Here is a 27,201-nt window from a genome sequence, read left to right as displayed (position 1 = left end):
AATTAATTAAAAAAAAAACTAAAAACTTTTTACTCACCACTAGCCCTCGAAGCCTGCAGTAGCTGGTGGCTTAGGACTTGAAATGTTAAGCCCTGATCTTATAATAATTAATGATGACAACATAACTTAATACTCTGGAAAATTTTCTTTATTGCATTTGACATTGGTCTAATGTTCATTTGGTTCTTTCCTTGATTGTTTTTTTTTTTTTTTTTTTTTTTTTTCAAATTTGACTTTTATTGTTTTTCAAATAAAGAAAAGGGGGGGGAAGATGGGATACAGAAAAAAGAAGGGTGGGGGGAGGGAGGGGGACAACAAGTCATAAAATTACATGTCCTTAGTTTTAAGCCTGTACCGACATATCAAGGCGTTTTGGGGTAAAATATCATCACATCAAGGCTATACAAGGTGATTTTTGGTTCAAGATTACAAAATATCTCCACTTAAAAATTGAGTAAAGAACACAGTGGTTTGTCAAAGTGTAACAAGTAGCATTGATTGTTTATCTTACAGATAAAGGAATAAATAAATAAATCCGTAGGCCCTCACTGGGTCCCTTGTTAATTAGGGAGTTGTGTAACCTAAATATAACAATAATAAGACTAATGCCAGGTTTAATTTAGGATTGAGTTGAGCTAAGCCAGACTTTAGAGCACAAGTGGTGTATTCTTGTATGATGTGGTGTGTCAGGTCTAGTTGGACATAATATGGCAAAGAGCTATTTTGTGCCTGCGTGCGTCTGGGTGGTGAGTACATGACTGTCTCAAGTTGTGCCTGACAGTAGGATAGGTTGTGTTTCTTAGCGGTGGAGGCCGTCACAGGTTGGTTTGAGTGTGTCAAGTTTGTAAAGCCTAGATGTTGCGTATTGTTATTTTCGTATCATGGGGGTCTTCTCTGATCTTTTGTCTTTTTGTTCGGTATCTCTTTGTTTAGAAGTGTAAGCCAAGGCAGCCATATATTTTCTATTTGTTTTGCTGAGATGTGGGAGGTTGCTGAGAGCAGTTCGTATCTAAAGTACTGGTAGATTTTGTCAGTCAATTCTTTATGTGACGGGCCTTGATTGTTTTAAGGCTCGCGGAGTAATGCTCCGTTTTTATGCTTTTAGCCTCTGGTTTTTATGACTCTGGTGTAAGGTCTTTAGTTACCTCATCCTGGCTCCTGCGCCAACCACTGATTCGCAGGACCCGCAACACTATACTGAAACATGGGACAAGTGGTCACCAACTCTTCCCAGAGTTCCAGGGACTGGTGCAGAGCCTAAATGCTCGGGTTCCACACTCAGATTGGCTGCCTGGGGGCGTTGTGCAGCCAATCATAAGTTGGTCCAAACTAGACGCACTGCAGGAGAAGTCAGGGAGAGGATCTAACAGGTGCCAACATTTAAAAGCTCAGAGCAGCAGAGCAGACTCAGTAGGTTTCTCAGTCATCCTGTGCTCTTACGATAGTGATCCAGTGTACTACTATATTCTATAGAGCAGTATATTTATATGCCCAGAACTCTGACCCCTTGATTAAACTGACCCTGATATTGGATAGTCCTTTGGTACCTCGCTTGGACTGTCGCTTTGCTAGGCTTTGACACCTCAACCTGATCCTGCTATTGAATTGCCCTTTGTGTACCTCACTTGGACTGTCGCTTTGCTAGATGTTCATACCTAACCAGATTAGTTCTGACTTCCGCATCATGGGTTCCTATCTCCCCAACCTGACTCGTAGTGAGATTGTTCACTAGATAATTGTTATTGTAGTTTTTCATTTATAAATTAAATTAAATAAAAAAAAAAAAAAAGATTCAAATAAATAAATAAAACAGAAAAACTGTTCCATTCATAATTCCAGAGCATTAGTCTCCATTTGGCAAGCTCAGGGTTCTGAAGGAGTTTATTAGCTAAACATCAAATTGTTGTGATCTGAAAACCAAATTGTTAATTTAGGTGAAAAATAACCAAACTGTGGATCCTCTAGATTGTAAGCTTATGCAACTTATTGTTCCTGTAACAATCTGTAATTGTCTTGTATGGTTAAATTTCCCCTTTAATTATAGTGTAACGTGCTGCGGGATATGTTCGTGCTATATAAATGCCTATAATAATAATACTACAGGTGAGTTGCTGAATGTTCACAATAGGCTATTTCAGCATATATTTTGCATAAATCCCATAGATTCTTTACTCTTTAATACAATTTGTTAGCAACAGAAAAGGTTACAGCTACAGATATATCAAATAAATTCCTATACTCAGACCGGACGGCACTCTGTGCAAATCACAGACAAAAAGGGTGTGAAGTGAGCAGCAAGAGAGGAAGGTGAAGATGAGCCGATGTATGTCTCACACATAAATGGATAATGTTTTCGCCTTGTCTTTAACTTTTCCATATAGTAATTTGGAAGGCGTTGTACATGGAAAGGAGAGCAGGTTGGAAGTGGGAGGATTTGGAATAACAATATACGTATTTAATATTTCCCCCAAACCTGGGAAGCAAAGACTAAGACTGGAAGAGATCCACCAGCACCTTGTGCTTCCAGGCGTGGAATTACAAACCTGCCTGACTCGAGAGAGGACTCTTTCTGTGCCAGCAGATGGGAGTAAACAGCAATGCTCTAAAGCCTGTCGGGATTCATCAAGTGATACTCAGAAACAGGAACTCATATCAACAACGTGGTATCATTGGGGAACAGACAGTACCTATTGTGACACTCACCTATAGTAATATGCCAGACGCATGTTACCCCAAGACCGCACCCTCTCCCCCACCCATTACTCCATCCTTATCAAGTGGTAATTAAAAGGCACTGAATAGGAAGTACTGCAGTAAATTACCCCACTGATCTCCCCAAGGCTTTTTCTTAACCAAATCTGGAAGTTGTACAGACTTTCACAAAAGAGCCACGTTTTCTATTGCAGATTTGTGGGGTTTTTTCTCAAAAGAGAAATTACTGAGCATGCATGTGACGTCACCACGTGTGCAAATGCACAGCCATGAGAAAGTTCTAAGAAGACAAGGACTTCCCTGACACCTTCAAGATGCAGCCCTTGTCTTCTTATAACTTTCTCATGGAGATCTCTTTCACCTTCAAGATCTTTCCATAGGAGATCTCTGACAACATCAAGATCAATTTAAACATAAAAGGTCAAAGTTTTGATAAATTTGCCACAGTAAAAGATTTTCATTAACAAGTTTTGGATTTATATATATTTTTTTTTAATTCTATTTATAGTTTTTGCTTTCATGCATTATATTACTACAATGCACAAAAAAAGTTGCAAATTCTCCTAGAAGTGTTCCTTTAAAGGGATAATTTCAGCACCAAAGTACCTGTAGCTTAAAGGGACACTATAGTCACCAAAATAACTTTAGCTTGATGAACCATTTGTGGTGTATAGATCATGTCCCTGCAGTTTTACTGCTCAATTCTATGCCATTTAGGAGTAAAATCCCTTGTGTGTTTTGTATGCAGCCTTAGCCACACCTCCCCTGGCTGTGACTAACACAGCCTGCATGAAAACAACATGGTTTCATCTTCAATTAGATGAAACTTACTTCAAAACTTTTCATCTCTTGATCTGTAAATTGAACTTTAATTATATACAGAAGGTTCCAGCAGGGTCTAGCAAGCTATTAACAGAGCAGGAGATGAGAAATTCAAAATTAAACAAAATTTGCAATAAAGGAAGTATAAACATTACATAACTCTTTACAGGAAGTGTTTAGGAAGGCTGTGTAAGTCACATGCAGGGAGGTGTGGCTAGGGTTGTATAAACAAGTGATTTAACTCCTAAATGTCAGAGAATTGACCAGTGAGACTGCAGGGGTATGATCTCTACACCACAACTGCTTCATTAAGCTAAAAGTTATCTTTTTTTCAAGGTGGACGATGGCATTTGGATTTCAGAATCTTCCTCTGTTGTTTATGTTGAATCAGAGCAGTGCTAGATCAGAAAAATGATGCAGGTTTATTTGCAGGTATGTTGTGTTTATTTTCCATGCTGTGGCCAATGTGTAGAGAGCAACTAACAACACATGCATTTGTTTGCTTCCACTCTCGAGACAATCTCCCAGAAGGTTTTAAGGAAATAATTGGTACATTTTTAAGGTTACCTGGAACGTGTTGTTAACATGAGATGGAATTTTTTTTTGTTTTTTTTTTTAAAAGCATAGATGTTTGATTTTTGATTGTTTTTTTCCTATGCCGCATGTTGTGTAACCCAAATCAAACATTACATTAACTGCCAATAGTGTGGGGCAAGTGCTGTGTACAGTCACATGCTACCAACACCTCTAATCTTAAAGAAAACTCTGAATAATCCAGCAAAGTGAATCTCCATTAGATCATGGTCAGGTTCTTTCCGATGCCTGATGGGAAAGTGAAAATCTAAATAAATTTAAAAAGCCAGTTATTTCACTGAACTGAGCTGCTGGCTTGAACCCAGCTAACTTTAGCTTTCAAAGACAGCCTGTGGACTATAACTGCACTTTACCCATTTTCTCTCCTCTGCTCGCTTTATTAGAGCCAAAAGCATCTTCAAGTAAAATAGGTTTCCCCCCCTCTGGTTTATCTTCCATCATTTCTGCCAGATAAATTGTCTTTAACACTTGGGCCCTGTCCCCTGGGAGAAGATGCCAACATTTAACAATCAGGACATTTTACTTTGTTCCGAGACACTATTTTGATATTCTTTTTTTATGGGTTCTATATTGTCATTTTACTCCAATAAAAAAATGAAAATAGAACTTTTATACTGATAGAAAACTTTATTGTTTATAATATTTAAACAACACTTTAAAACTGGTCCTTCTGGGATATTTCCTGAAGTTCAGCCAGCCAACCCTGGAAGGGTATTACCTATTTGCTTTCTGTGTGTCACGTAAACGGTCACTATACACCATGCTATGCGTAGTGATTCCTTGGATTCATGGCACAAGGTGATACTGCCTAATGTGTAGCATGTAACAAGAAGATAGACAATGTAACCAGTCAACATTGACACGATTGATGATTTTCATGTAATCTACCAATCCAGGTTTTACGGTTACAACATTATTTAATGTCAAACACATCTGCGCTTCCAAACTAATAAAGTTTCTATTTAGAGACTGGAAACTCAAAATAAACTGACATCATGAATTGGAAGCTGATTTCCATTACTGTCCAGGCCAACATGCAACATATGGAGAGGTGAGTGTAAGAACCAGTCAATTACCCGGAGTAATGCGCATCGAGGCTGCCAGACGCTATCCAACTGTAGGAGCTGCAGAGGGGGCGCACAGCCCTGGTTAACGGGAGGTTCAGAAAGTGGGATATATAAAAATAACTACTTGTTACAATTCTATTTCAAAAACATGGCAGCATAACAAACAACAGGCCTCTCTGGTTCTGCCGTTGTCGTAACAGAATAGTTATACACATTGTATGTCTTAAATATTCCTCTGTTCTGCTGCCTTGTACACGCCAATGCTCCGTGTGCCCATCAAAAAACACTTGCACAAGTACCAGGGTTAAAAATGTTGTACTTTAAACTTCACTAAAAACCCTTGAAGGCAAGGTTAGATATTGCATGTCATCCATTTAAAGAGAACATTAAAATAAAACGACTATACTATTAAGTCTACACGCCATTACAGGCTGTGCAGTTATGACAAAATTTTAAAAAATAAATACTTCTGGGATATCTACCAGACAAGACACATCTCGAATTTGTGGTTAAATGCAAATTATGCCCCAGACAAAATCTGGGTTTAATTACCTTAAACGGAATATGTTTTGGTCAGCCATCACTCTTCTTACATTTGCTCTGTTCCAATTGCCTGTTTTATATTAACTTGGTTAACAAAACAGATCCAGCCCTGGGAGCCACCATTTTGTGTTTACACATGACCTCTTGTAAGGTCATATTTTATTTTGATGGTAAACAGGAAGTCGATTGCGGTATTGCAAATCCCTGCTTATGCAACACTTTACAATGTTAGCAATGTTCTTATCACAAAACAGAACGAGATTATTTGCTCATTTGGAATAGCAAAACTCCAGTTGAAAGAGATATTTGGGGAAACAAGATAATTGTTTTAGATTGATTTAGTATTTATTCAGTAGGGATGTAATAAAATAAAAAGAAAAATTTTGGCTTCTGAGAAATCAATTTTTCAATGTGATCACCTCACTAATAATCCAGAATTCTTTAATTTTGTTTTTCATTTGTTTGCAAAGCAAACCGAAACCAATTGTTTGGTTTGGAAAGTTTGGCAGTGGAAGGGTTAAGTCTACTTTTGGTGGGCACAGATGTCCTTAAAGGAACACTATAGGGTCAGCAACACAAACATGTGTTCCTGACCCTATAGTGCAAAACCCAACATTTAGGTGGCTTGCCCCCCCACCCCCCAAAGCCCCCAGGAGGGGTTAAAAACTCACCCGTGCGGGTCTTTCTGCGCTGTCCCCGCTCCCTTTGTGACATCATCGGAATTGCGTTTTTTTAGCCAATCCAATGTATTGGATTGGCTAAAATTGGCAAGGAGGCGGGATGAGGAGGGGGGCAAAATGCAATTTTGGCCAATCAGCACCTCTTCATAGAGATGCATTGAATCAGTGCATCTCTATGAGGAAAATGTAGCGTTCCCATGCATGGGGACGCTGAACGGCAGAGCTGCCTACTATGCAGCACTGAGCTAGGAAGCACCTCCAGTGGCCATCTAAGGAGTGGCCACTTGGAAGTGTATCTAGGGGCAATGTAAACACTGCATTTTCTATGAAAAAACAGTGTTTACATGAAAATGCCTGAAGGGAATGATTATAATCACCAAAACCACTACATTAAGCTGTAGTTGTTCTGGTGACTATAGTGTCTCCTTAAATCTGCCAATACGGTTATACCAGTAGGTTTTAAGTAAGCACAGTATAACATAACTGACACTAAAAAACAACTTCGACCCAGCTATATAACGTAACATTTATAAGGCTGCATTAGTGGATAAAATGCAATATATCAAGAAATGGCACGAACTAAATAACAAACTAGACTTATGCCTTGGGTTGAGCGGTTATGAAAAAATGCCTAGAAAATGATTAGAAGCTTTTGTTGAACAATACCCATAGCCTTCTTTGAAACAAAATGACAAAATCATAAAACCATCCACGCTCTGAATAACAGCTCAATGAAAATCCATTATTTCATCTATTTCCCAGCAAATCCTACAGTGATGTCTTTTTTGCTCGTAAAAGTTGAGCTTTTTGGCACTGCTTATCCACGAACTTATAAAACATCAAAAACAACACATGAGCTGTTCCACATCGACCTATGTACATCCATCCAGCACTTAATATAGAGGTTACAAGTGGCCATAATCATTTGCATGAGGGGTGCACACAACATGTGCTTTATAGTAGGGATCGACCGATACTGATTTTTTAGAGTCGATACTGATAATCTGTGAACTTGCTGATATTCTGTGCATTTACCATTTAAAAAAATAAACTATTTCTACACAAATCTACTGTTAACTGAACATGTTTATTATTATTTTTTTTATTATTAAGGTAAATGCACAAAATACACATTCCAGTCCGAATTTTTTATGTTTTCACGAATACATGTATGTGTAGTGGATGGAGTGAGAGTATTTGATTAGTGAATGCAGTGTGTGTTTATGTAATGCGTGCAGTGTGTGTGTTTATGTAGTGTGTGTATAGTGAATGCAGTGTTTGTGTAGTGTGTCTATATAATGTGTGCAGAGTGTGTTTGTGTAGGTATGTAATGTGTGTAAAAATGGGGGGGAGGGGGCATTAACTTTTGCAACCTTTTTAATTTTTTTAAATTTTGTTTTAGTCCCCCCTCCCTGCTTCTTATCTGGCATAGGAGGGGGGATATGGCACTCCCTTGGGGGCAAGGGGCGGTCCTGGGAGACCCAGCACACTTTCCTTCCCAGCAACTCCCCTGTCTAACTCTCGCGGCCTGTGTGCTGCGTGTAGCGTTGCCATGGTAACCCGTGGCAACGCTCTGACAACCACAGGACTCGCGAGAGTTAGACAGGGGAGCTGAAGGGAGCTGCTGGGAAGGTAAGTAAGAGTGTGCTGCGGGCCCCCAGGACCACCACGGGCCCCCCAGGACCCTGATGGCGGCCCTGGTCTGCATCATCGGTATCTTTATTGGCAGATACCGATATTGCTGAAAATACAGAATATCAGCCAGACCGATAATCGGTCGATCCCTACTTTATATGGGGCCAAAGTACTTTTGCGAACAAGAGAACACGCATGGGTATGCCAATATACACCGTGCCAATATACACCGGGACACCGTCAAGGCACATTAGTGTCAGAAAAACTTCCTGACACTATAGTAATCCTTTAAACAGTTCTCCAGCAAACGTCTACTCTATGTGAATGACTGCTAACTTTTAAACTCAAACTCTCCAAAACAGAACTACTCCTCTTTTCTCCTTCAAAAATTACTACCTCCACGTCAGTCTTAACCCAAGTTTAAGGACCATTCCACACCGATAAATGTTAGGAGTGTGGGGTTCCTATAATAATGAGAGTTTATAACAGTGTAGATTTCTATTAGAAATTGGCACCTTTACATATAATTATTATCAAACAAACAACCAAGGGAGTGAAGGGGTGGGTGGGGGGATGGGAAGGGAGGTCTTGTTTTTGTTAGCTTTCCTAAACCAATGGGCTTTTTCAGGGAAAAGGGGGAGAGGCTTGCAGAGGGTGCGGGTTCATAAGAATATACCCCCAATGAATACATGCATGAAAATATAGTGATTTCTAATTGTTTTGCCCACTTTGGCAGAGGAGTGTTCATTTAACCCCTTAAATGAGTGTTCATTTAACCCCTTAAGGACACAGCTTCAGTTTTTGCAATAATAATGTGTGCCTAGGTTAAAGAAAGTAATTAAAAATACATTAATTTAGTTGTTCTGATTTACAGAATATATAATGTGTCTGGGATTTTCAGGTTTTTTTTGGTAGTTACAGCTCACAAAACACAAGGAGTAAAATAAACTTTTAATGTGGAGTGATTTTAGAATTTGGTATGTTTGTCTTCTAAGCTTAATAGCCATAAAAGTGACTAATGACCTAATCTCCGCTAAATCCAAAGGTCACTACTCCATATTAATTCTCCTTGACCTCTCTGCTGCCTTTGACACAGTTGATCATTCTCTCCTCCTTCAAACTCTTCAATCACTCGGTCTCTGTGACTCTGTCCTCTCTTGGTTTTCCTCCTATCTCTCCCAACGCTCATTTAGTGTCTCCTTTTCCAAGGATACCTCCTCCCCTCGCCCTGTCTCGGTTGGAGTTCCCCAAGGCTCTGTCCTTGGTCCCCTTCTATTTTCTCTTTATACTGCCTCTCTTGGAAAACTTATTGCCTCTTTTGGATTCAACTACCACCTGTACGCTGATGACACTCAGATATACCTCTCCTCACCGGACCTCTCCCCGGCCGTCCTGCAACGTGTCACTGCTTGCCTCTCTTCCATCTCTGACTGGATGTCGTCACGCTTTCTCAAACTTAACCTCTCTAAAACTGAACTCCTTGTCTTTCCTCCTCCTAATACTGATCCTCCTCTCTCACTCTCCCTTCAAGTCAGTGATATACACATAAGTCCATCCCTACAAGCGCGCTGTCTTGGCGTCATACTTGACCCTGGTCTCACCTTTGAGTCTCACATCCAGTTTGTTGCCAAGTCCTGTAGGTTCCAACTCAAAAACATAGCCCGCATCCGCCCCTTTCTTACGCAAGATGCTACCAAGGAGCTTGTCCATGCTCTAGTAATTTCCCGCATGGATTACTGTAACCCTCTCCTGATTGGTCTCCCCAAAAGCCGTACTGCCCCGCTACAGTCTGTAATGAATGCTGCAGCTAGACTGATTTTCCTATCCAGTCGTCCTCTCACACCTCGCCCCTCTGCCAGTCCTTACATTGGCTCCCTGTATCCTATAGGAGTCAATTCAAAGTGCTAACCCATACATTTAAAGCACTGAACAATTCCAGCCCCTCTTATATCTCTTCACTGATCCAGAGGTATGCCCCTCCTCGTACCCTCCGCTCTGCCCGCGACCACCTCCTGACCGCTGCTCGCACACGTACGGCCAACTCACGCTTGCAGGACCTCTCACGGGCGGCTCCTCTCCTATGGAATAACTTGCCTACTGCCATCAGACTCTCCCCTAGTCTTCAATCATTTAAGAAGGGCCTTAAAACCCATCTCTTCAGGAAAGTGTATGGCCTCCCAGAGTAATCTCTCCCTTACATACCTGTCTCTTGCTCTCCTATGGGATAGTGCTTTGCTCTCTCCTCCAGCTCTGCTTCACTCCTACTTGATATTTCCTATCCTAATGTTTCTAATACCCCACCTCCTATAGAATGTAAGCTCATTTGAGCAGGGTCCTCTTCAACCTATTATTCCTGTAAGTTTTCTTGTAATTGTCTTATTTATTGTTGCATCCCCCCCTCTCAAAATATTGTAAAGCGCTACGGAATCTGTTGGCGCTATATAAATGGCAATAATAATAATAATAATAAAAGAAAACAAAATTGCCGCACAAAAGTATATATTTATATAAAGCAGACATCACCGGCTATTGAACTAACATTATTTTGACACTTTTAACATAGCCATTTCACAGCTAATCCCTGCTAAATATTGGACAAAAAATTTTTCTGTTTTGTTTTTTGACACACAAAATTATAACAAAGAACTTCTCATGTGTATTTCGTAAAGTTAGTGTGTGCTATTCCTGTACAAAACCTAATTTTGTGTTCAGCTACATTTGCTGAGTACAACGATACCCCCATTGTATGTCTTTGGCAGTATTTCCTGAAGCTACAGCGCCATATAGGAGACCTGTCCATTTCGGTATTTACAGTAGAATTTTGAGAGACGGATTTGATGGGCCTATGTTTCAATTTGGGCCACTATAGCAGTTTGACTGTTGGAAAACCCCCCACAAAGGCCTACCATTTGTAAAAGTAGAAACTCCAGGGTATCTCGTATGGTGCATATCGTGCCTTAACATGCCCCCATTTTTTCCCCAATGTATGTCAAAGTTTGTGGTAAAAAGATAATTTGGGGCATTTTTAACATCCGCATTTTGTATATTTGACATGTGCCACCATGATCAAAGCCCCAAAATTATGCTCAGCTAAGTCTTCTGAGTAAAATGACACCCCCATTGTATGTCTTTGGCACTATTTCGTGAAGCTACAGCGCCATATAGGAGACCTGTCCATTTCGTTATTTACAGTAGAATTTTGAGAGACGGATTTGATGGGCCTATGTTTCAATTTGGGCCACTACAGCAGTTTGACGGTTCGAAAACCCCCCACAAAGGCCTACCATTTGTAAAAGTAGACACTCCAGGGTATTTCAAAGGGCATATTTTAAACCCTAGCGTAGGATCATTTTTTTTATAGTTTGTACCAAATCTAGTAGCAATGAGCATTTTTTCTGCCTTTTTGACACACACTTGGAGATGTTACTGTATATTTTCCAATCCTTATGTGTGCTCCGGCAGTATAACACCTATTATGTTGCTCAGCTATGTCGTTTTAGTACAACAATACCCCCATGTGTACCTTTTTCAGGGATATGTGGATGTTGAAGGGGCACATTGGAGACTAAGCCATATGAGTTTTTTTCAAACTTTGAATTTTGACGCTGGGTCCATGTGCAATTGTAGAGCCTCTTAGCAGGCTGATACTTCAAACCCCCCCACAAAGGCCTACCATTTGTAAAAGTAGACACTCCAGGGTATTTCAAAGGGCATATTTTAAACCCTAGCGTAGGATCATTTTTTTGCTAGTTTGTACCAAGTCTAGTAGCAATTTGCATTTTTTCTGCCTTTTTGACACACACTTGGAGATGTTACTGTATATTTTGCAATCCTTATGTGTGCTACGGCAGTATAACCAGGGCTCGAGTCCTGCAGGAACGCATGGACCTGCCCTGCTAACTGCACACAGGGGCCATCACACGCGGCGTTCTTCTCCAGCTCTCTCAGCTTCAACTCTCGCGAGACCCGCAGCTGTAAGAGCGTTGCCACGGGTTACCATGGCAACGCTCCGCACAGGCGAGTCTCGCGAGAGTTGAAGCTGAGAGAGCTGGAGAAGAACGCCGCGTGTGATGGCCCCTGTGTGCAGCGGCTGCTACCCTCCACCGGACCACCAGGCGAGGGGGGAGTAAAGTAAAAAAAAAAAAAAACACAAAAAAGTTAAAAAGCAAATGCATCCCCCCCATCATCCAGCACACACACACACATACTCCAGCACACACACACACACACATAATCCAGCACACACACACACACACATAATCCAGTACACACACATAATCCAGTACACACACACACACACACACACACATAATCCAGCACACACACACACACAATCCAGTACACACACACACACACACACATAATCCAGCACACACACACACATAATCCAGCACACACACACACATAATCCAGCACACACACACATAATCCAGTACACACACACACATAATCCAGCACACACACACATAATCCAGTACACACACACACATAATCCAGTACACACACACACACACACATAATCCAGTACACACACACACACATAATCCAGCACACACACACACACATAATCCAGCACACACACACATAATCCAGCACACACACACATAATCCAGCACACACACACATAATCCAGCACACACACACATAATCCAGCACACACACACACACACACACACACATAATCCAGCACACACACACTGCATTCATTATACACAATCTGCACTTACTACAAACACACTACATTCATTATACACACTCTGCACTCATTACAAACACACTAAATTCACTGTACACACTGCACTCACTACACACACTACATTCACTATACACACTCTGCATTCATTATACACACTCTGTATTCACTACATACACTGCATTCATTATACACACACTGCATTCATTATACACACTCTGCACTCACTACAAACACACTACATTCACTATACACACTCTGCATTCATTATATAGACTCTGCATTCATTATACACACTCTGCACTCACTACATACACTCTGCACTCACTACACACACTCTGCACTCACTACACACTACATTCACTATACACACTCTGCATTCACTACAAACACTACATACACTGCATTCATTATACACACTCTGCACTCACTACAAACACACTACATTCATTATACACACTCTGCACTCACTACAAACACACTACATTCACTATACACACTTTGCACTCACTACACACTATATTCATTATACACACTGCACTCACTACACACACACTACATTCATTATACACATTCTGCACTCACTACAAACACACTACATTTATTATACACACTGCACTCACTACAAACACTTCATTATACACACTCTGCTCTCACCACAAACACACTACATTTATTATACACAATCCGCACTCACTACAAACACACTGCATTCATTATACACACTCTACACTTACTACAAACACACTACATTCATTATACACACTCTACACTTACTACAAACACACTACATTCATTATACACACACTGCACTCACAACAAACACACTACATTCATTATACACACTCTGCACTCACTACAAACACACTAAATTTATTATACACACTGCACTCACTACAAACACACTACATTCATTATACACACTCTGCACTCACTACAAACACACTACATTCATTATCCATACTCTGCATTCACTACATTCATTATACACACCCTGCACTGCACTATATGCATAGGAGTGTAATTTTTTTTTAAGGGGGGGGGGGGGGGGGGCAGGCGGAATCTTGGGTGAGTTCCCACACTTTTTTCCCCAGGACTTGACCCCTGAGTATAACACCTATTATGTTGCTCAGCTATGTAGTCTTAGTACAACAATACCCCCATGTGTACCTTTTTCAGGGATATGGGGATGTTGAAGGGGCACATTGGAGACTAAGCCATATCAGTTTTTTTCAAACTTTGACGCTGGGTCCATGGGCAATTTTAGAGCATCTTAGCAGGCTGATAATTCAAACCACAAAGGCCTACCATTTTTTAAAGAAGGTATTAATCACCATATTAACCTGCATCAAACTCTGGGGCACTGCCTGTCTACTGATAGAATTCATAACTTCCTAAGCATTTTTTACTTTTTTACACAAGAACTTTAACTAAATAATGTTATAAAATAATTATTTTTATCTATTTTTTAAAAATCTTTTCACCCCTAGCGTAACAATAAACCCCCCAACTTCCTATGAATTACCACGCACCCTAATTAACTAACTAAAATTTGAAAAATAAAAATAATCAGTCAGAGGTAAGAATTGCAGTTGCCTCCTTGGCCCTAAACGTTGTCAGCAACTTTAAAATGGAAGAACCAAATAATAACAAAACAAAGTATATATATATATGTATATACAATGTGCAACTTATACTCCATGGGTGTGAAAAACTTTAAAACAGTTGCCAATACAAAGGCCGGGCTGAGAGGGGCAATCAGGGCAATAAAAGCTGGTTTCCGTCCTTACGCCCCTCTGGTAGCACACCCTGCACCTTTTCTGGGGTGTCTTCTTTTTGGGGGTTGGTGGTATCCGGAAACAGAAGTGACCTGCCTCAACCCTTCTGCTGCTAGGCCCAGCTGATGGTTCCCCACTGTGGCACTCAGTGAGCAGCCCAGAAATAAGCTGAAACTTGAAATCCAGAAATGTGGATTTAAGGTCAGCATTTGCCTTTTTGTACAGAATAAAGGCATTGTGAGTCGCCATTTGCATGAGGTAAATGCCAAGCTTTTTGTACCATGCCCTGGTCTTCCTCAGTATTAAATAGGGTTTCAGCAGTTGGTCGGACAGGTCAACTCCCCCCATGTGCTTGTCATACTGCCTAATGCAGACTGGCACCCGTCTAATTTCTTGTCTGCCACGAACTGCGACTCTTCGAGTGTGCTCCGTATGCATAGATGTTAGCACCTCCTTCTTATCTTTGAATTTGAGAGCCAGCAGTTCGTCCTGGCAGAGAGCAGCCGTTTCCCCCCTCTTGAGCTTTTTTTGTGCCAGGGCTTTTACGAAACCGACACGTGTCTTTCGGATAGTGCCGCAGGCCACAGTTTCAAAGCAATAAAGCATCCTAAGAAGAGGGATGCTATTATAGTAATTGTCTATAAATAAATGATACCCCTTATTTAGCAATGGGTTAATTAAATCCCATACGATTTTCACACTTGTCCCAATGATATCCGGGCAACCTGGGGGATCCAAGTGGCTGTCTTTACCTTCGTAAACACGGAAGGTGTAAACATACCCACTGGCACTTTCACAAAGTTTATACAACTTTATCCCATACCGGGATCTTTTGGCCGGGAAATATTGTTTAAACCCCAGTCTGCCCTTGTATTTCATAAGAGACTCGTCTACACAAATATTTTATTGTGGGGTGTACATTGAGCCAAACTGTCTGTTGAAGTGGGAAATAAGGGGGCGAATCTTATAGAGATTATCGTATTGAGGATTATCTCTTGGGGGCACTTCGAATTGTCGCTGAAGTGTAAAAAGCGAAGCATTGCTTCATATCTGGACCTGTTCATGGTCTGGGAGTAAATAGGGATGCTGCATACAGGATTTTTTGACCAGTACATCCTGATGCTGGGTTTTTTAATAATGCCCATTAGCATTGTTAGTGCCCAAAATGTTTTTAATTCTGGCACACTGGTGGGGTACCTACTCCCTTGCCTGGCGATGAGACTCTGATCATTAAGTGTCAGGTACTGCACAGCATAAAGGTTGATGTGGGTGACTATTTCCCCTAAAATATCATCCCCCAAGAATAGCTGCATGAAATCCAGTGCACTGTAGTTGGTGACGTCCAACCGAATTCCAGGACTGCCAGTAAACAGTGGGATGTCAGGCGTGAAATCATTTAGGGGTTCCCAGTCACCAGCGTCATGAGCCAGGTATGGGGACTCGGCGCTTACAACAGAGGGCTCTGCAGTATCTGGCACAGTCTCATCACCACTCTCAGAGGCAGTGTCTGTGGCGTCAGAGTCGGCTGCTAGTATATCATAAGCCTCCTCAGCAGTGTACCTTCTAGACATTATGAAAGTGTAACTTTAACAAACTTTTTTTATACTGTTTTTTTTTTTACTTTTTTCTTTTTTTTACTTTTTTCTTTTTTTTATCTTTTTTTATAGTTTTTTTAAACTTTTAAAAACTTTTCAGAAAGTTTCAGAACTTTTCTAAACTATTCGTCTCTAACTAGCCTAACACTCAATTTCCCAAATTCCCACTAAAGTCCACCCACTCCAGCTAACTAAGTAATTAACGTTAAATTAATTAAATAACAAATTAAATAAAATTAACCCCTAAGGGATAAAAAAAAAATCAAAATTAACCCTTGAGGGTACAAAAAAAATTAGATCACAGTTAAATACTGTGATCAGTAAACTGATCACTGCAGGCAGTGATCAAAAGGGCAGGGAAAGGGTTAAAACTGCTTTAAAAGTTATAAAATTACTTTTAAAACACAGATACTCTTTATACTAAATTGACACACAATGTTTCAGCACCGATCCGTCTCTCTCCACTTCTCAAACCACACAGAGGTGGAGGGAGGAGGATCAGGAATCCCAGCAGCACTGTGATCACATGTGCTGGGACAGCTCTATTGGCAGTTGCTGGTCTGCCTCTGACATCGAGGCACCCAGCAACAGCGTTAACCCCACGATCGCGGCGATCTGGCGTTAATGTAAGTAAATGACGGAGATTTTCCGTCAGCGGTCCTTAACGCACGGACAAGCTTGATGGAAAATCTCCGTCTTCGGTCGGGAAGGGGTTAATGGATAGACTATCAACACTACAGGCTCGCTGCCTTGGCATTCTCTTTGATTCGAGTCTCTCCATCACTGATCCTATCCAGCCATCACCAAAACATGTTATTTTCATTTCAAAAACATAGCTTGCATTCACCCAATCTAACAGCAAATGTAGTCGAGGTGCATATTAACGACACAGTTATCTTCTACCTCAACTACGGCAACTTTCTCCACATCGTCGTACTAACTTCCAGATCATACCTTGGTAAACAATAACGAATGCTACCACTCATCTTCCTGACCTCACACCTCACTCATACCTTGTCGTACTACCAGTCTTAATACTGGCTTTCTATAAGATTTAATACACTAGCTCTTGTCCTCTAACGTGTTTTGCAACACTGTTTCAGTCCTATGTTCACGTACATCCATCTTGTCTTGCTGCTAGTTCAGTCTTCAATAGACCGCTCCGAAAGCTTTTTACATGTTCTACGAAGACCTGTGCAAAGGCAGTTGATGAGGTATGTGCAGCTGTGCGTTTTCCTTAAGGTATCTCACCACTTTCTCTTGGAAACAGCAGAAACAGGTGCAAGATGGGATTTGTTGAAAGTCCATCTAACAATCTAAAAATTCAGATTTTTCACACAGTGCTAAAACCTAGTGTCTATTCACTCATTACCTGAAGTATTTTGTAGCAATTTGATCAAATGCCTAAGAATGTCAGAGTAGATTGGGATCAGTTTAAAATGAGAAAATAATTGATTGCACATCTGTGACCCGGATACAATGTATTAAAAGTTTCAGTTTAGCAGGAGCAGGAGGGCTGGAACTGGCAAGAAGTGAAGCATCTGAAATTTACATCAGAAAACAGAGAACAGCTGACATTACGCCGCAACACCCATGCAAACACTACAACCGGATACACAGTGAGTACAGCTCATAGTATGTATCATCTCTCAAATGACCTACATTTTGTTCCCCATAAACTGTGATGATAACAAACAAATGCTGTTTACATCACAGGAAAAGGCTTTGATTCAATATAAATGGCTGAGATTTCGCCAGTTAAAGATTTGGAAATAGATTTTATTGTTACTAATTATTTTATACTAAAAGTAGAAGTCGTCCATTTATAGTCAGTTAATGCAAATTTTAAATGCTTTTAAAAATAATTCACTCATTCATCGCAGCCTCAGGTATAATTGTACTTATACACCAAACTAGATCGGTGTGGGCTGGGCTCCTATGCATCAGCTAATTTTACAGTGCATAGCTTCCCCGGACGTCATCAGCAAGCCAACAGAAGAGGAATAGAGTCTCAGTAAACCCCCAAAAGAACGTATCTCTTTCTATTTATAGTCTTTAATATATTATTTTATGTATTATCTATAGAATACGTTAAACTGGTTGGAATACCTCCATGAAGTCTCCCTTTAATAAAGACGTAAAAACATAAAAGTTTGCATTGAGATTAATAAGTTAGTACGGGGAGGTTACGAATAACAAAGTATGTTTTTAAACATGTGCTATTTAGAAAGATTGCAAGAAAAGGCACAAGTTAAACAGTGTACTCATTTGAAAGTAGGATCCAAATCTGTGATAGAGGATGTGGGCGAGTGTGTGTTCTCATACAGCGTCATACCTGGTCTTCAACAGGGCAAGGAATTGGCTGTTTTTTTTTAGTTTAAAAAAATAAACTCACAATGTGAATGCATCTGGCCTAGAAATCATCCATCATATTCCCTTAGAGAGGGCTTAAAACCAACGCAGAACGAACAAGAAATGTTGATTACACTTTGGCCATAATAGTGGCACAGAATGCAGACATTCTTAATTAAAGGGGAGAACAGTAAAAATAAATCCTACCATCGCACTTTATTCCAGGTCTGGGTGGCTCCGAGTGGTGAACCAGCTATCATTGGGACTTGAATTGGGTTTTGTTGCTTGTTCATGATGAGGTCAAGTTTCTCTTCCAGTGACCTGCATGTGGCTTCCAGTACCTGTAGTTTGGACTCTATGCTGTCCAGCCGCAGGCATATCGTTTGATTGATTGAGAAAAGAAAAGACTGTGAAAAAAAAAAAAAAAAAATCACAGAGTGTTAGTCTAGACGTTCAAAACTCCTCCATTAATCATACAACCAGTGTCATGGACACGCCACACGCAATATTCCTTCTCCTCCTTACAGCACCAACCTGCAATAATTGGGTTAGAATTGTGTTTTTACGACAAGGACCATTTTACAATTCTAAACAAATTCTACACAAGGAAGCAAAGTGCCCCAGACACTGCAGCTCTGACCGATTGCCAAGATTATTCACTGCAGTGAGTTTAACATTTTGGAATAAAATGGCAGGATTGGAAGAAAAAAAAAGTCAGCTTCTGTATGTTTCCAGCTAGACTATTATTATTTTTGGCATTTACATAGCGCCAACTTATTCCGCAGCGCTTTGCAATAATATAAAGTGGGGGATTGTAAATAAATGAGACAATTACAAAATGTTACAGGAACAAAAGGTTGGTAACATAAAGACACGAAACCTGAAATTCACACTTTGTTTTCACAGAACTCCCAGAATGCAACATAAAACATATACTATAAGCACAAGTAGTATTGCCATTATTTACAGTGTCATCCCACATTTTGGTAGGTTCCTATTGCATCGACCTGCTATTTAGATCACCCACTTTGAATGTCAATAAATAACTCACCATCTAATCCAATTAAAAATAAATTTAAAAAATCAGGACCAGTCAGATTTCCATCTGATATATATCACTTTCCAATGACCTGCTGTTTTCAATAAAGCTTTATGTAAATGCAAGGCTTAGATTTTAGAAGAACAAAACCCCAGCCATATTAAATCGCTTCTCCCCTTCATTTAATAAAGTAGTGGTATGAATGAACCAAATCCAGCAAACTAATTCTATGCAATAAATGCCAGATTATTATTTTTTTGCACTTTCTACGTACATTTACACCAATTCCTCTAAAGTTGTAGGAGATGAGGTCACATTGACTTCAATAGGGATTCCTTACGGGAATACGGTCAGGGAGTTTTATGATCAAAGGCTCATGTTTTATAGCGGTAGGAGTGCTGAGTAATCAAACTATAACATACGATTTAAAACAGCTGGCAAATGGCACAAAGCTCTGGGTTTCTCAATGTTTAATGATTAGCGGGGAGAATTTACATAAATACCTTTAGTGGCTAACTGAATTGTGGTTAAGAAGCCTTTACAGAAAGAATAGCTTGCCCAACAAAGCATAACGTGTTTCTTAAAACGGAGGTTCTATTCAGTGTATAATGTACAATGCCTTTACAGGGATCATGTACACATTATAACCACATAGATTATAGAGCCACCGCCACACTAGATAAGGTCCCTGGTCACCCACTGCCCAGCCCCCAGTGATAGGTTCAAAGCAGTCAGCTGACCCCCTCAGTCAATCACAGCCACCAATTGCTGCTCTAGGTAATGCTTTGTCATTCGTACAAGCGGCACAGAGGGGATGGGCTGACGGGGACTCTCATTTAAAGGGACACTATAGTCACCAGAACAACTACAGCTTATTGTATTTGTTCTGGTGAGTAGAATCATTACCTTCAGGCTTTTTGCTGTAAACACTGTCTTTTCAGATGAAATGCAGTGTTTACAATACAGCCTAGTGATAACTTCACTGGCCACTCCTCAGATGGCTGTTAGCGATCCTTTCTGGGTCATGGCTGCCTAAAATGTATCCAAACATTCAGTATCTCCTCCCACTGCATGCAGACACTGAACTTTCCCCATAGAGATTCATTGATTTAATTCATCTCTATGAGGAGATGCTGATTGGCCAGGGATGTGTTTGCATCATGCTGGCTCTGCCCCTGATCTGCCTATTTGTCAGTCTCAGCCAATCCTATGGGGAAGCACTGTGATTGGATCAGGCTACCACTTCTGATGATGCCAGAAGCCTGCTTGTTTTTCTGAGGCAAACATCATGCAGATCTACAGCTTCAGGCTTGAATACAGTAAGATTTTGCTATATTTAGGAAGGCATGAGGGGGACAGGGGGTTAGATGGTGGTTTAAACACTATAGGGTCTGGAATACGTGTTTGTGTTCCTGACCCTATAGTGATCCTTTAATGTTAAACCATTCAAAATGTTTTAACTCTAAATGTCAGAACACAAGGAAACTACAGACACTATAATCACATTAATTACATCAAGCAGTGGCCTACAGTGTTCCTTTAACAGCAGTATTCAAATTTCTGAAATTAGACAGGTGTCAGTCATGACCAAGGATACTATAAAATGAAAATATGCAAAAAAGTATCAAAATCTGCAAAGAGCAAAAAACACATTGGCAATCTAAACTAACAAAATAATACAAGTTCAGTTATGCATTAATGTAATAACATTGCAGGAAATGTGATAGATTCAACAGAAATAATTGACGTGGGGTGGAAGGGCATAATAAACCTAAAATAAGCATTTATTAGATGAATAAATATGATGCATTTTTAAGTTTACAAGCTCTAGTTAAGTGCAGTTTTTCGAATGCCAAGCGGGACAGACCTTCCCTCTGGCAATCCAAATTTTTTAAATTAGCATCACATCAACACAGAAATAAATAAAGTGTAGGCTTTTCTACATTTAATAGTCAGTAACAGAGGCCTAGAATACATAAATTACAATCAAGGAAGGCATGTGACAGACCTGAAAGTGCAGATATTTTTTAACACAGTATCAAGGTATATTACACTTTAAATGACCTCTAACAAAACATCGTTCTTGCATGATATTTACAACTGATCTCTTGAAAGCTTTAGAGGTATGAATAAAGTATATTTATATTTCTATGTGACACTACACCTCCTGCAAATCTGCTTTTATATTAATGCACGCTCTATTGATAAACCAGATGTCTAATTTTCAGAAACCTATCCAGCGAGCCGATTAAGCTGCTTCATAATTTACCTTCATTCTTTACGGGGATGATGACAGAAAAATGTAGGTAAAAAGAAAGGTATTAATCCTTAGGTTCGCAGAGAGTGCATTTAGATTAACACTTTTCGGGGAAAGAATATTATGACGAATGACAAGTTTGCCATCTAGTGGTATAAGTAAATGTTGCAGTTGAGATGTTTTGGGTTTTTATCTTGGGCTGTGGAGATATGTTTCACAGGAATTCCATTTGAATCAGACCTCACTGCTAATTCCCAAGAATAAATGTTTTAACTGATCTGTTTTGCAATGAGTCTTACACACTGCCAACGAGCAAAATCTTCACTTTTAAATCCAAGAGTAAGTGTGAAATAAATAATTTTCTTTTAATTTACATTTACTGACCGAGTGCATGAGAACATAAATTTACAGACTACACAGTACAGTTCATAAAACTCCAATCTGTCAAAGTGTAACACCATCACAATGACCCAAGAAAAAAAAGCCAATGACAACAAGTGTGTAATCCTTGAACCTTAATGGACGGGTCCTGGCAGTTAATTTCTATCCTCTGTCGTTTCAGCGAAGGGGACATGTCTTCCACAGTCATGACATCATTATCCAGCACAACTGAAAAAAGAAAAAAAAAAAAGTCAAATGATTAATAGAATATCATTTTTGTCGGGAGCTTGGATTACAGATCAAAATGCATAGACTGCCAGAGTAGACTGAGAAGATAGCCTTGCGAAAATGTGTTGTAACTGCAAGAGTAAGTGGATATACCCCCAGTTCGACATTTCATAAATTTGGTGTGAAATGCAGACACCTCAAGAGCTTATTGTAGTGATTATTATAATACATGCCATCTGCAGGTGCAACCTCCCATCGTTTTGTTGTTAATCAAGCAGGGATCAACTTTTCTAGAAACCTACTTCGTTACCCCTACTTTTACCCTTTGTGTCACTATACCCCACTCCCACTAGCATGTATGCTTACTGAGCAGAGCCCCTAAACCCATCTGTTCCTGTGCGTTCCAATTACGGGTCTGTTAGTCCACCCATTGTACAGCGCTATGGAATTTGCTGGCGCTATATAAATAATAATATAATAACTAGCACCAAAATCACAGCACAATTTTGTTGGCAATGGTAGGCTGTAACCTACCCTTGCAGGACAAACATGTACGGATTTATACGAAGAACAAGAAAATGAAAGTTACTCTGCTATCTCACGGCAGCAGAAATTGTTCAAAGTGCAGGAAAATGGTTTGCCAAAAACCAGAGGGACTGCACCCACTGACTTCTTGTGTCGTAACCACTACAACGAGTGTCCCTTTAACACATTCCTCTGCTTTTACATCATGCTGCATCACTGCTAGGCACAAGAAGACTAGAAAGTAAACATTGTGTAAAACCTAGAAAGCACACAATCCTCATGATGGGATCTGGTCAAAATCAAATGATTTGTTTGTCCCCTTCCAAAAGCTCATGCACTAATGTACTTCCACCATCATCCTTAGTACAGCGAGTACAATAATTATGTTCTGCTGTTCTGAAGGATTTCTGAGTGGAAAAAAAATGTGGTTCCTCTTCCGAAACCCACCCAAAACAAGTCTTTGAGTATTAACCATTAGTATTCTACATTAAAAAGTAATGTAATGTTTCACAGGGCGCCAAACATGCTTCAGGACTGCTGTCAAAGAAAGAAAGAAAAAGCTACATTTTGCCTTTACAGTTTTTAACAAACAATTTGGCTAGTACAAGATAATAGTGAAATCTGGGGGGGCGGAGCTAAGCGGCCATGCTGAGCGGTCGCACTGAAGACGAGCTCCGTGCAAAACCGCTCTCCAATAGCCAAATACTGGGCAAAATCCTGCCAAATCTCACTATATCGACGGATGGGCGACCCGGTGAGGGGAGCCCACACACTGCAGACCCGAGGGCCAAGCATTCCGACTGAAATCGGAGGTCCCCACCCGGGGATAGGCCTGAGGCCTACCAGAGGCTTACCCAGCCAAAGGGAGAGACTGAAGCCACTGACCTGGGGAGCTGCCCGGCATACTTCCTCCCCCCCCCCTGCCGGAGAGGGTTATCCCGGCATCTAAAGCCTGAAGACACAAAGACAAGGACACAGAGGGGATTGCCCTTTTAAGCCAGCACGGAGACAGCAGGTAGCGGGTCACTGGGAAATGGCTAAGATGGCCGCCCAGCGGAAGCCCCAACAGCAAGGCACGCAGGCCAAGCCGGCCATGAACCCCTTGGAGGAATTCGACCGCCTCTGTGCGGGCTTTTGGGCACTGCTGAGCGACCGAGGAATGGCTCGCCATCTGGCAATTAAATTAGTGGCCACATGGGTCCGTCCGGTAACCAGGAGGCGCCATTACAGGCATCCGCTACAAACACCCAGAAGAGAATCAAGACCCCGCAAACGCCATCGAGCCCCAGGGCGGGAGGCGGCGACATATGGTATGGGCGAACATAAAGACCCCCACACACGAAAGAACACGACTGCTAAACAGGCCTCCCACACAAGCTACTCACCAACCCCAAGAACCAACGTCCAGCGCAGCGCACATCCATCACTCCTCAGCACTGCCGCAAACCGGAGAGTTGACTCTTCGCCCAGCGCACACCAACGAGATACAGAGGCGCAGGACATCCGCACACCGGGGAAATCGCTCCAAAAATTGAACTCCCATCCATACCTGGGAAGTATCCAGCACCCTAAGGGCATAGGCTGATCCTTCAAGGACACCCCACAGGCTTAACAGCCAAACTTTTCCTGGCGACATGTTCTTGGCACCTGGACCTCCCCTATATCGTATCGCAGTACGCAAGTAAACACCAACTGGCATCACTCTGTGCCCACTTATGTTTGCTTTACAATTTTGATTTGACATTATAATTTTGCTACAACTATATGAATGCCTCGAATGTCTAGCTGTACAACCAACAGTTCATGCACTCGCATTATTTATGCCGCTGGCAGGAACTAGATGATCCTGGGACTGCACCTATATTCCGAACCCCTCTCAGAGAGAGGCGGCAGTGGCACACTCAAAGGACTCTGTATTGCTTTCTATGCACTTAGCTTCCAGCTACCGGGTTTTAAATTATGGTTATTGTGCCCTTAGAAGTAATACCCCTGAGTTCAACCAAGTCGTATCAGCAAGTTCTTATTTGTTTATTTTTCTTGTACTTAAGTTTAGTTTAATTGTAGGTAACCATGCATGCCCTATTAACGCTCCACGCTCACTCATACAGTAACTACAACACATAGGACGGGCATGGAAAGCATGTAAATCAGCAACTTATACACATGCAGAGTCACAAATCTGTTATCACACAGGCCTCATCTAAACTTCCACAACTTCTATCTTAGCTAAGCCTCGGATCTCTCATCCCACAAAAATGGCAGTTTGTGACTCCATATTAGTGCCTCATATGCTATAACGTTTACCTGGCACATAAGATTAACTCTAGATAAAATTTAACATGTTTATAGATTCACGTTAACTTACCTGTGTAATCCTTCTTAGATAAGCTGTTGATACTGGTGAAACTATTGTTACTCTTAATAATGATACCCAAGCATAATCAACATAATCTAACTAACTCTGCTCACTTATCAATAACTTTATCAAATGCATGTTTAGCATAGAATATGTAAAACGACTACTAATACTACACAGCCTGTAAGCGTACACTTAATCGAAAAGCTTGTTAGAAACCTTAACACTCAACATGTACTAGCCTAAAACCTAAACGTTGTCCATTTGCTATGCCTTTCAAACTCTCTAAGCAAAGTTCATTTTTACGGTTTATCTCCATACTTTTCAAAAATTTGTGTGCAAGATCTCATGTTTACCCCTATGTTCGAATTGTACCTAACAAGCTAGAGGATTGCCTTCGGGGTACCTCATAAGCAATTGTTATCACTATGCGCACTTCAAAAATAAAGAATTAAAACAAAAAAAAATAGTGAAATCTGATGCTGTATAAAGTGGCAACAAGTCATGCAGAATCAGTCTAGATTAATATAGATAACTGGAAGAAGGTAATAAGGCTATATAGCATTTGAACTAAGATGGAAGAGGTCAGATGTGTTCCGGACTAATGGAACAACAATAAAATGTAACTCGACTTGAGAATAAAATGCACTCCTTGGTCAGAGTGATCTGGAGCAATAGAAAACTTTATTGGCATTTATGAACAAGCATAATGAGCAGCATTCCTGGGGGGTACCAAGCCAGAACCATTACACATTTCAGATCTAATGGTCCGTACTACTCATAGTAACTGAATAATGAACTATAATGGATTTATTTATTTTTTACTTTGGTGAATCTGAAGGCAAAGACCAGGGTAGGGGAACTGCAGTAGTCAAGCTTTGCAAATATGAGAGAGCAGATAAAGAGGTAATATGCAGACAAATAGTTTAGATAATAAAGATACAAATATGTGGAGGAAATGGGAACAAATAATATGGTGCAGACCTACAAAAACACATGTTGGCTATGTTCATGTGTGGTTGTCATGTCAAAAATAAAATGTAAAAACAAATTAACACAGCAATCCTATATTGTAATACCCTTTACTTAACAGAGAATAACTTGAAAACAGCCTGGCAGAAATAGGAGAGATATGATGGGAAGGAGAAAATGAAGAATGACCATGCCTACATCACCATGTTCTGGTGAGTATAGTCAGGACCTGCAGGCATTTTCATGCAAACGCTGCCTTTTTTGCAAACACTGCCCCTCCAGTGGCCACTCCTCAGATGGCCACTGGAGGTGCTTCCTGAGGCAGTGCTGCACAGTGTGAAATAAGGTACGTTTTAACCCCTTCTAAGGGGTTAAGGAGGGCAAACCACCTAAATGGTGGTTTTAACACTATAGGGTCAGGAATACATGTTTGTGCTTCTGATTCTATAGTGTTCTTTAAAGAACTCAGACTTCTAAGGATGAACTCCACTTCTAAGGATGAACTGGTTACATGAACTCAATTTAACCATGTAACATATATATATATATATATATATATATATATATATATATATATATATGCTACCATGCGAAAGCTATACCTAACAATAAAAATCAACGTTTGGTGTTTCCAACTATCTACAACACGGCTTCCACAGCATTGAGAAGATCCATCAATGCGAACTGGCGGGTACTCAGTAATGACACTTCTCTCCCTAATGAGTTTGCGGTTCCACCAATGATGAGCTACAAGAGGAATAAAAGTTTGAGAGACTTACTAGTTAAAACGGATTCCAGTCTTTGTTATGAAACTAAAACAGTCACCAGCAACAATGGTTGTTATCGATGTTTGGGATGTGTCACCTGTGGACACATGGTCCCAGGGCGGACGTTTTCACATCCTCATACAGGCAAACAATATACCATCAAACATCGATTGACTTGTACTAGTGACTTTGTCATACACAAATT

General features: G+C 40.5%; 1 protein-coding gene across 2 annotated transcripts in view; it reads right to left on the bottom strand.

Moving 5' to 3' along the window:
• Positions 1-27,201, bottom strand: part of BANP (BTG3 associated nuclear protein) — a 375,637-nt gene that overhangs the window by 314,412 nt on the left and 34,024 nt on the right. For both annotated transcript variants that reach the window (XM_063437623.1, XM_063437624.1), the window contains exons 3-4: positions 22,282-22,376; positions 18,679-18,878 (exon numbers count right to left, since the gene is read on the bottom strand). In XM_063437623.1, the coding sequence (XP_063293693.1) occupies positions 18,679-18,878; positions 22,282-22,376 (295 nt within the window). The remainder of the gene's footprint in view (positions 1-18,678; positions 18,879-22,281; positions 22,377-27,201) is intronic.

The sequence above is a fragment of the Pelobates fuscus genome, chromosome 12 (assembly GCF_036172605.1).
Source record: "Pelobates fuscus isolate aPelFus1 chromosome 12, aPelFus1.pri, whole genome shotgun sequence".
Lineage (NCBI taxonomy): Eukaryota > Metazoa > Chordata > Amphibia > Anura > Pelobatidae > Pelobates > Pelobates fuscus.
Note: the sequence above shows the minus strand (reverse complement) of the source record. Positions and strands in the feature narration are given on the sequence as shown.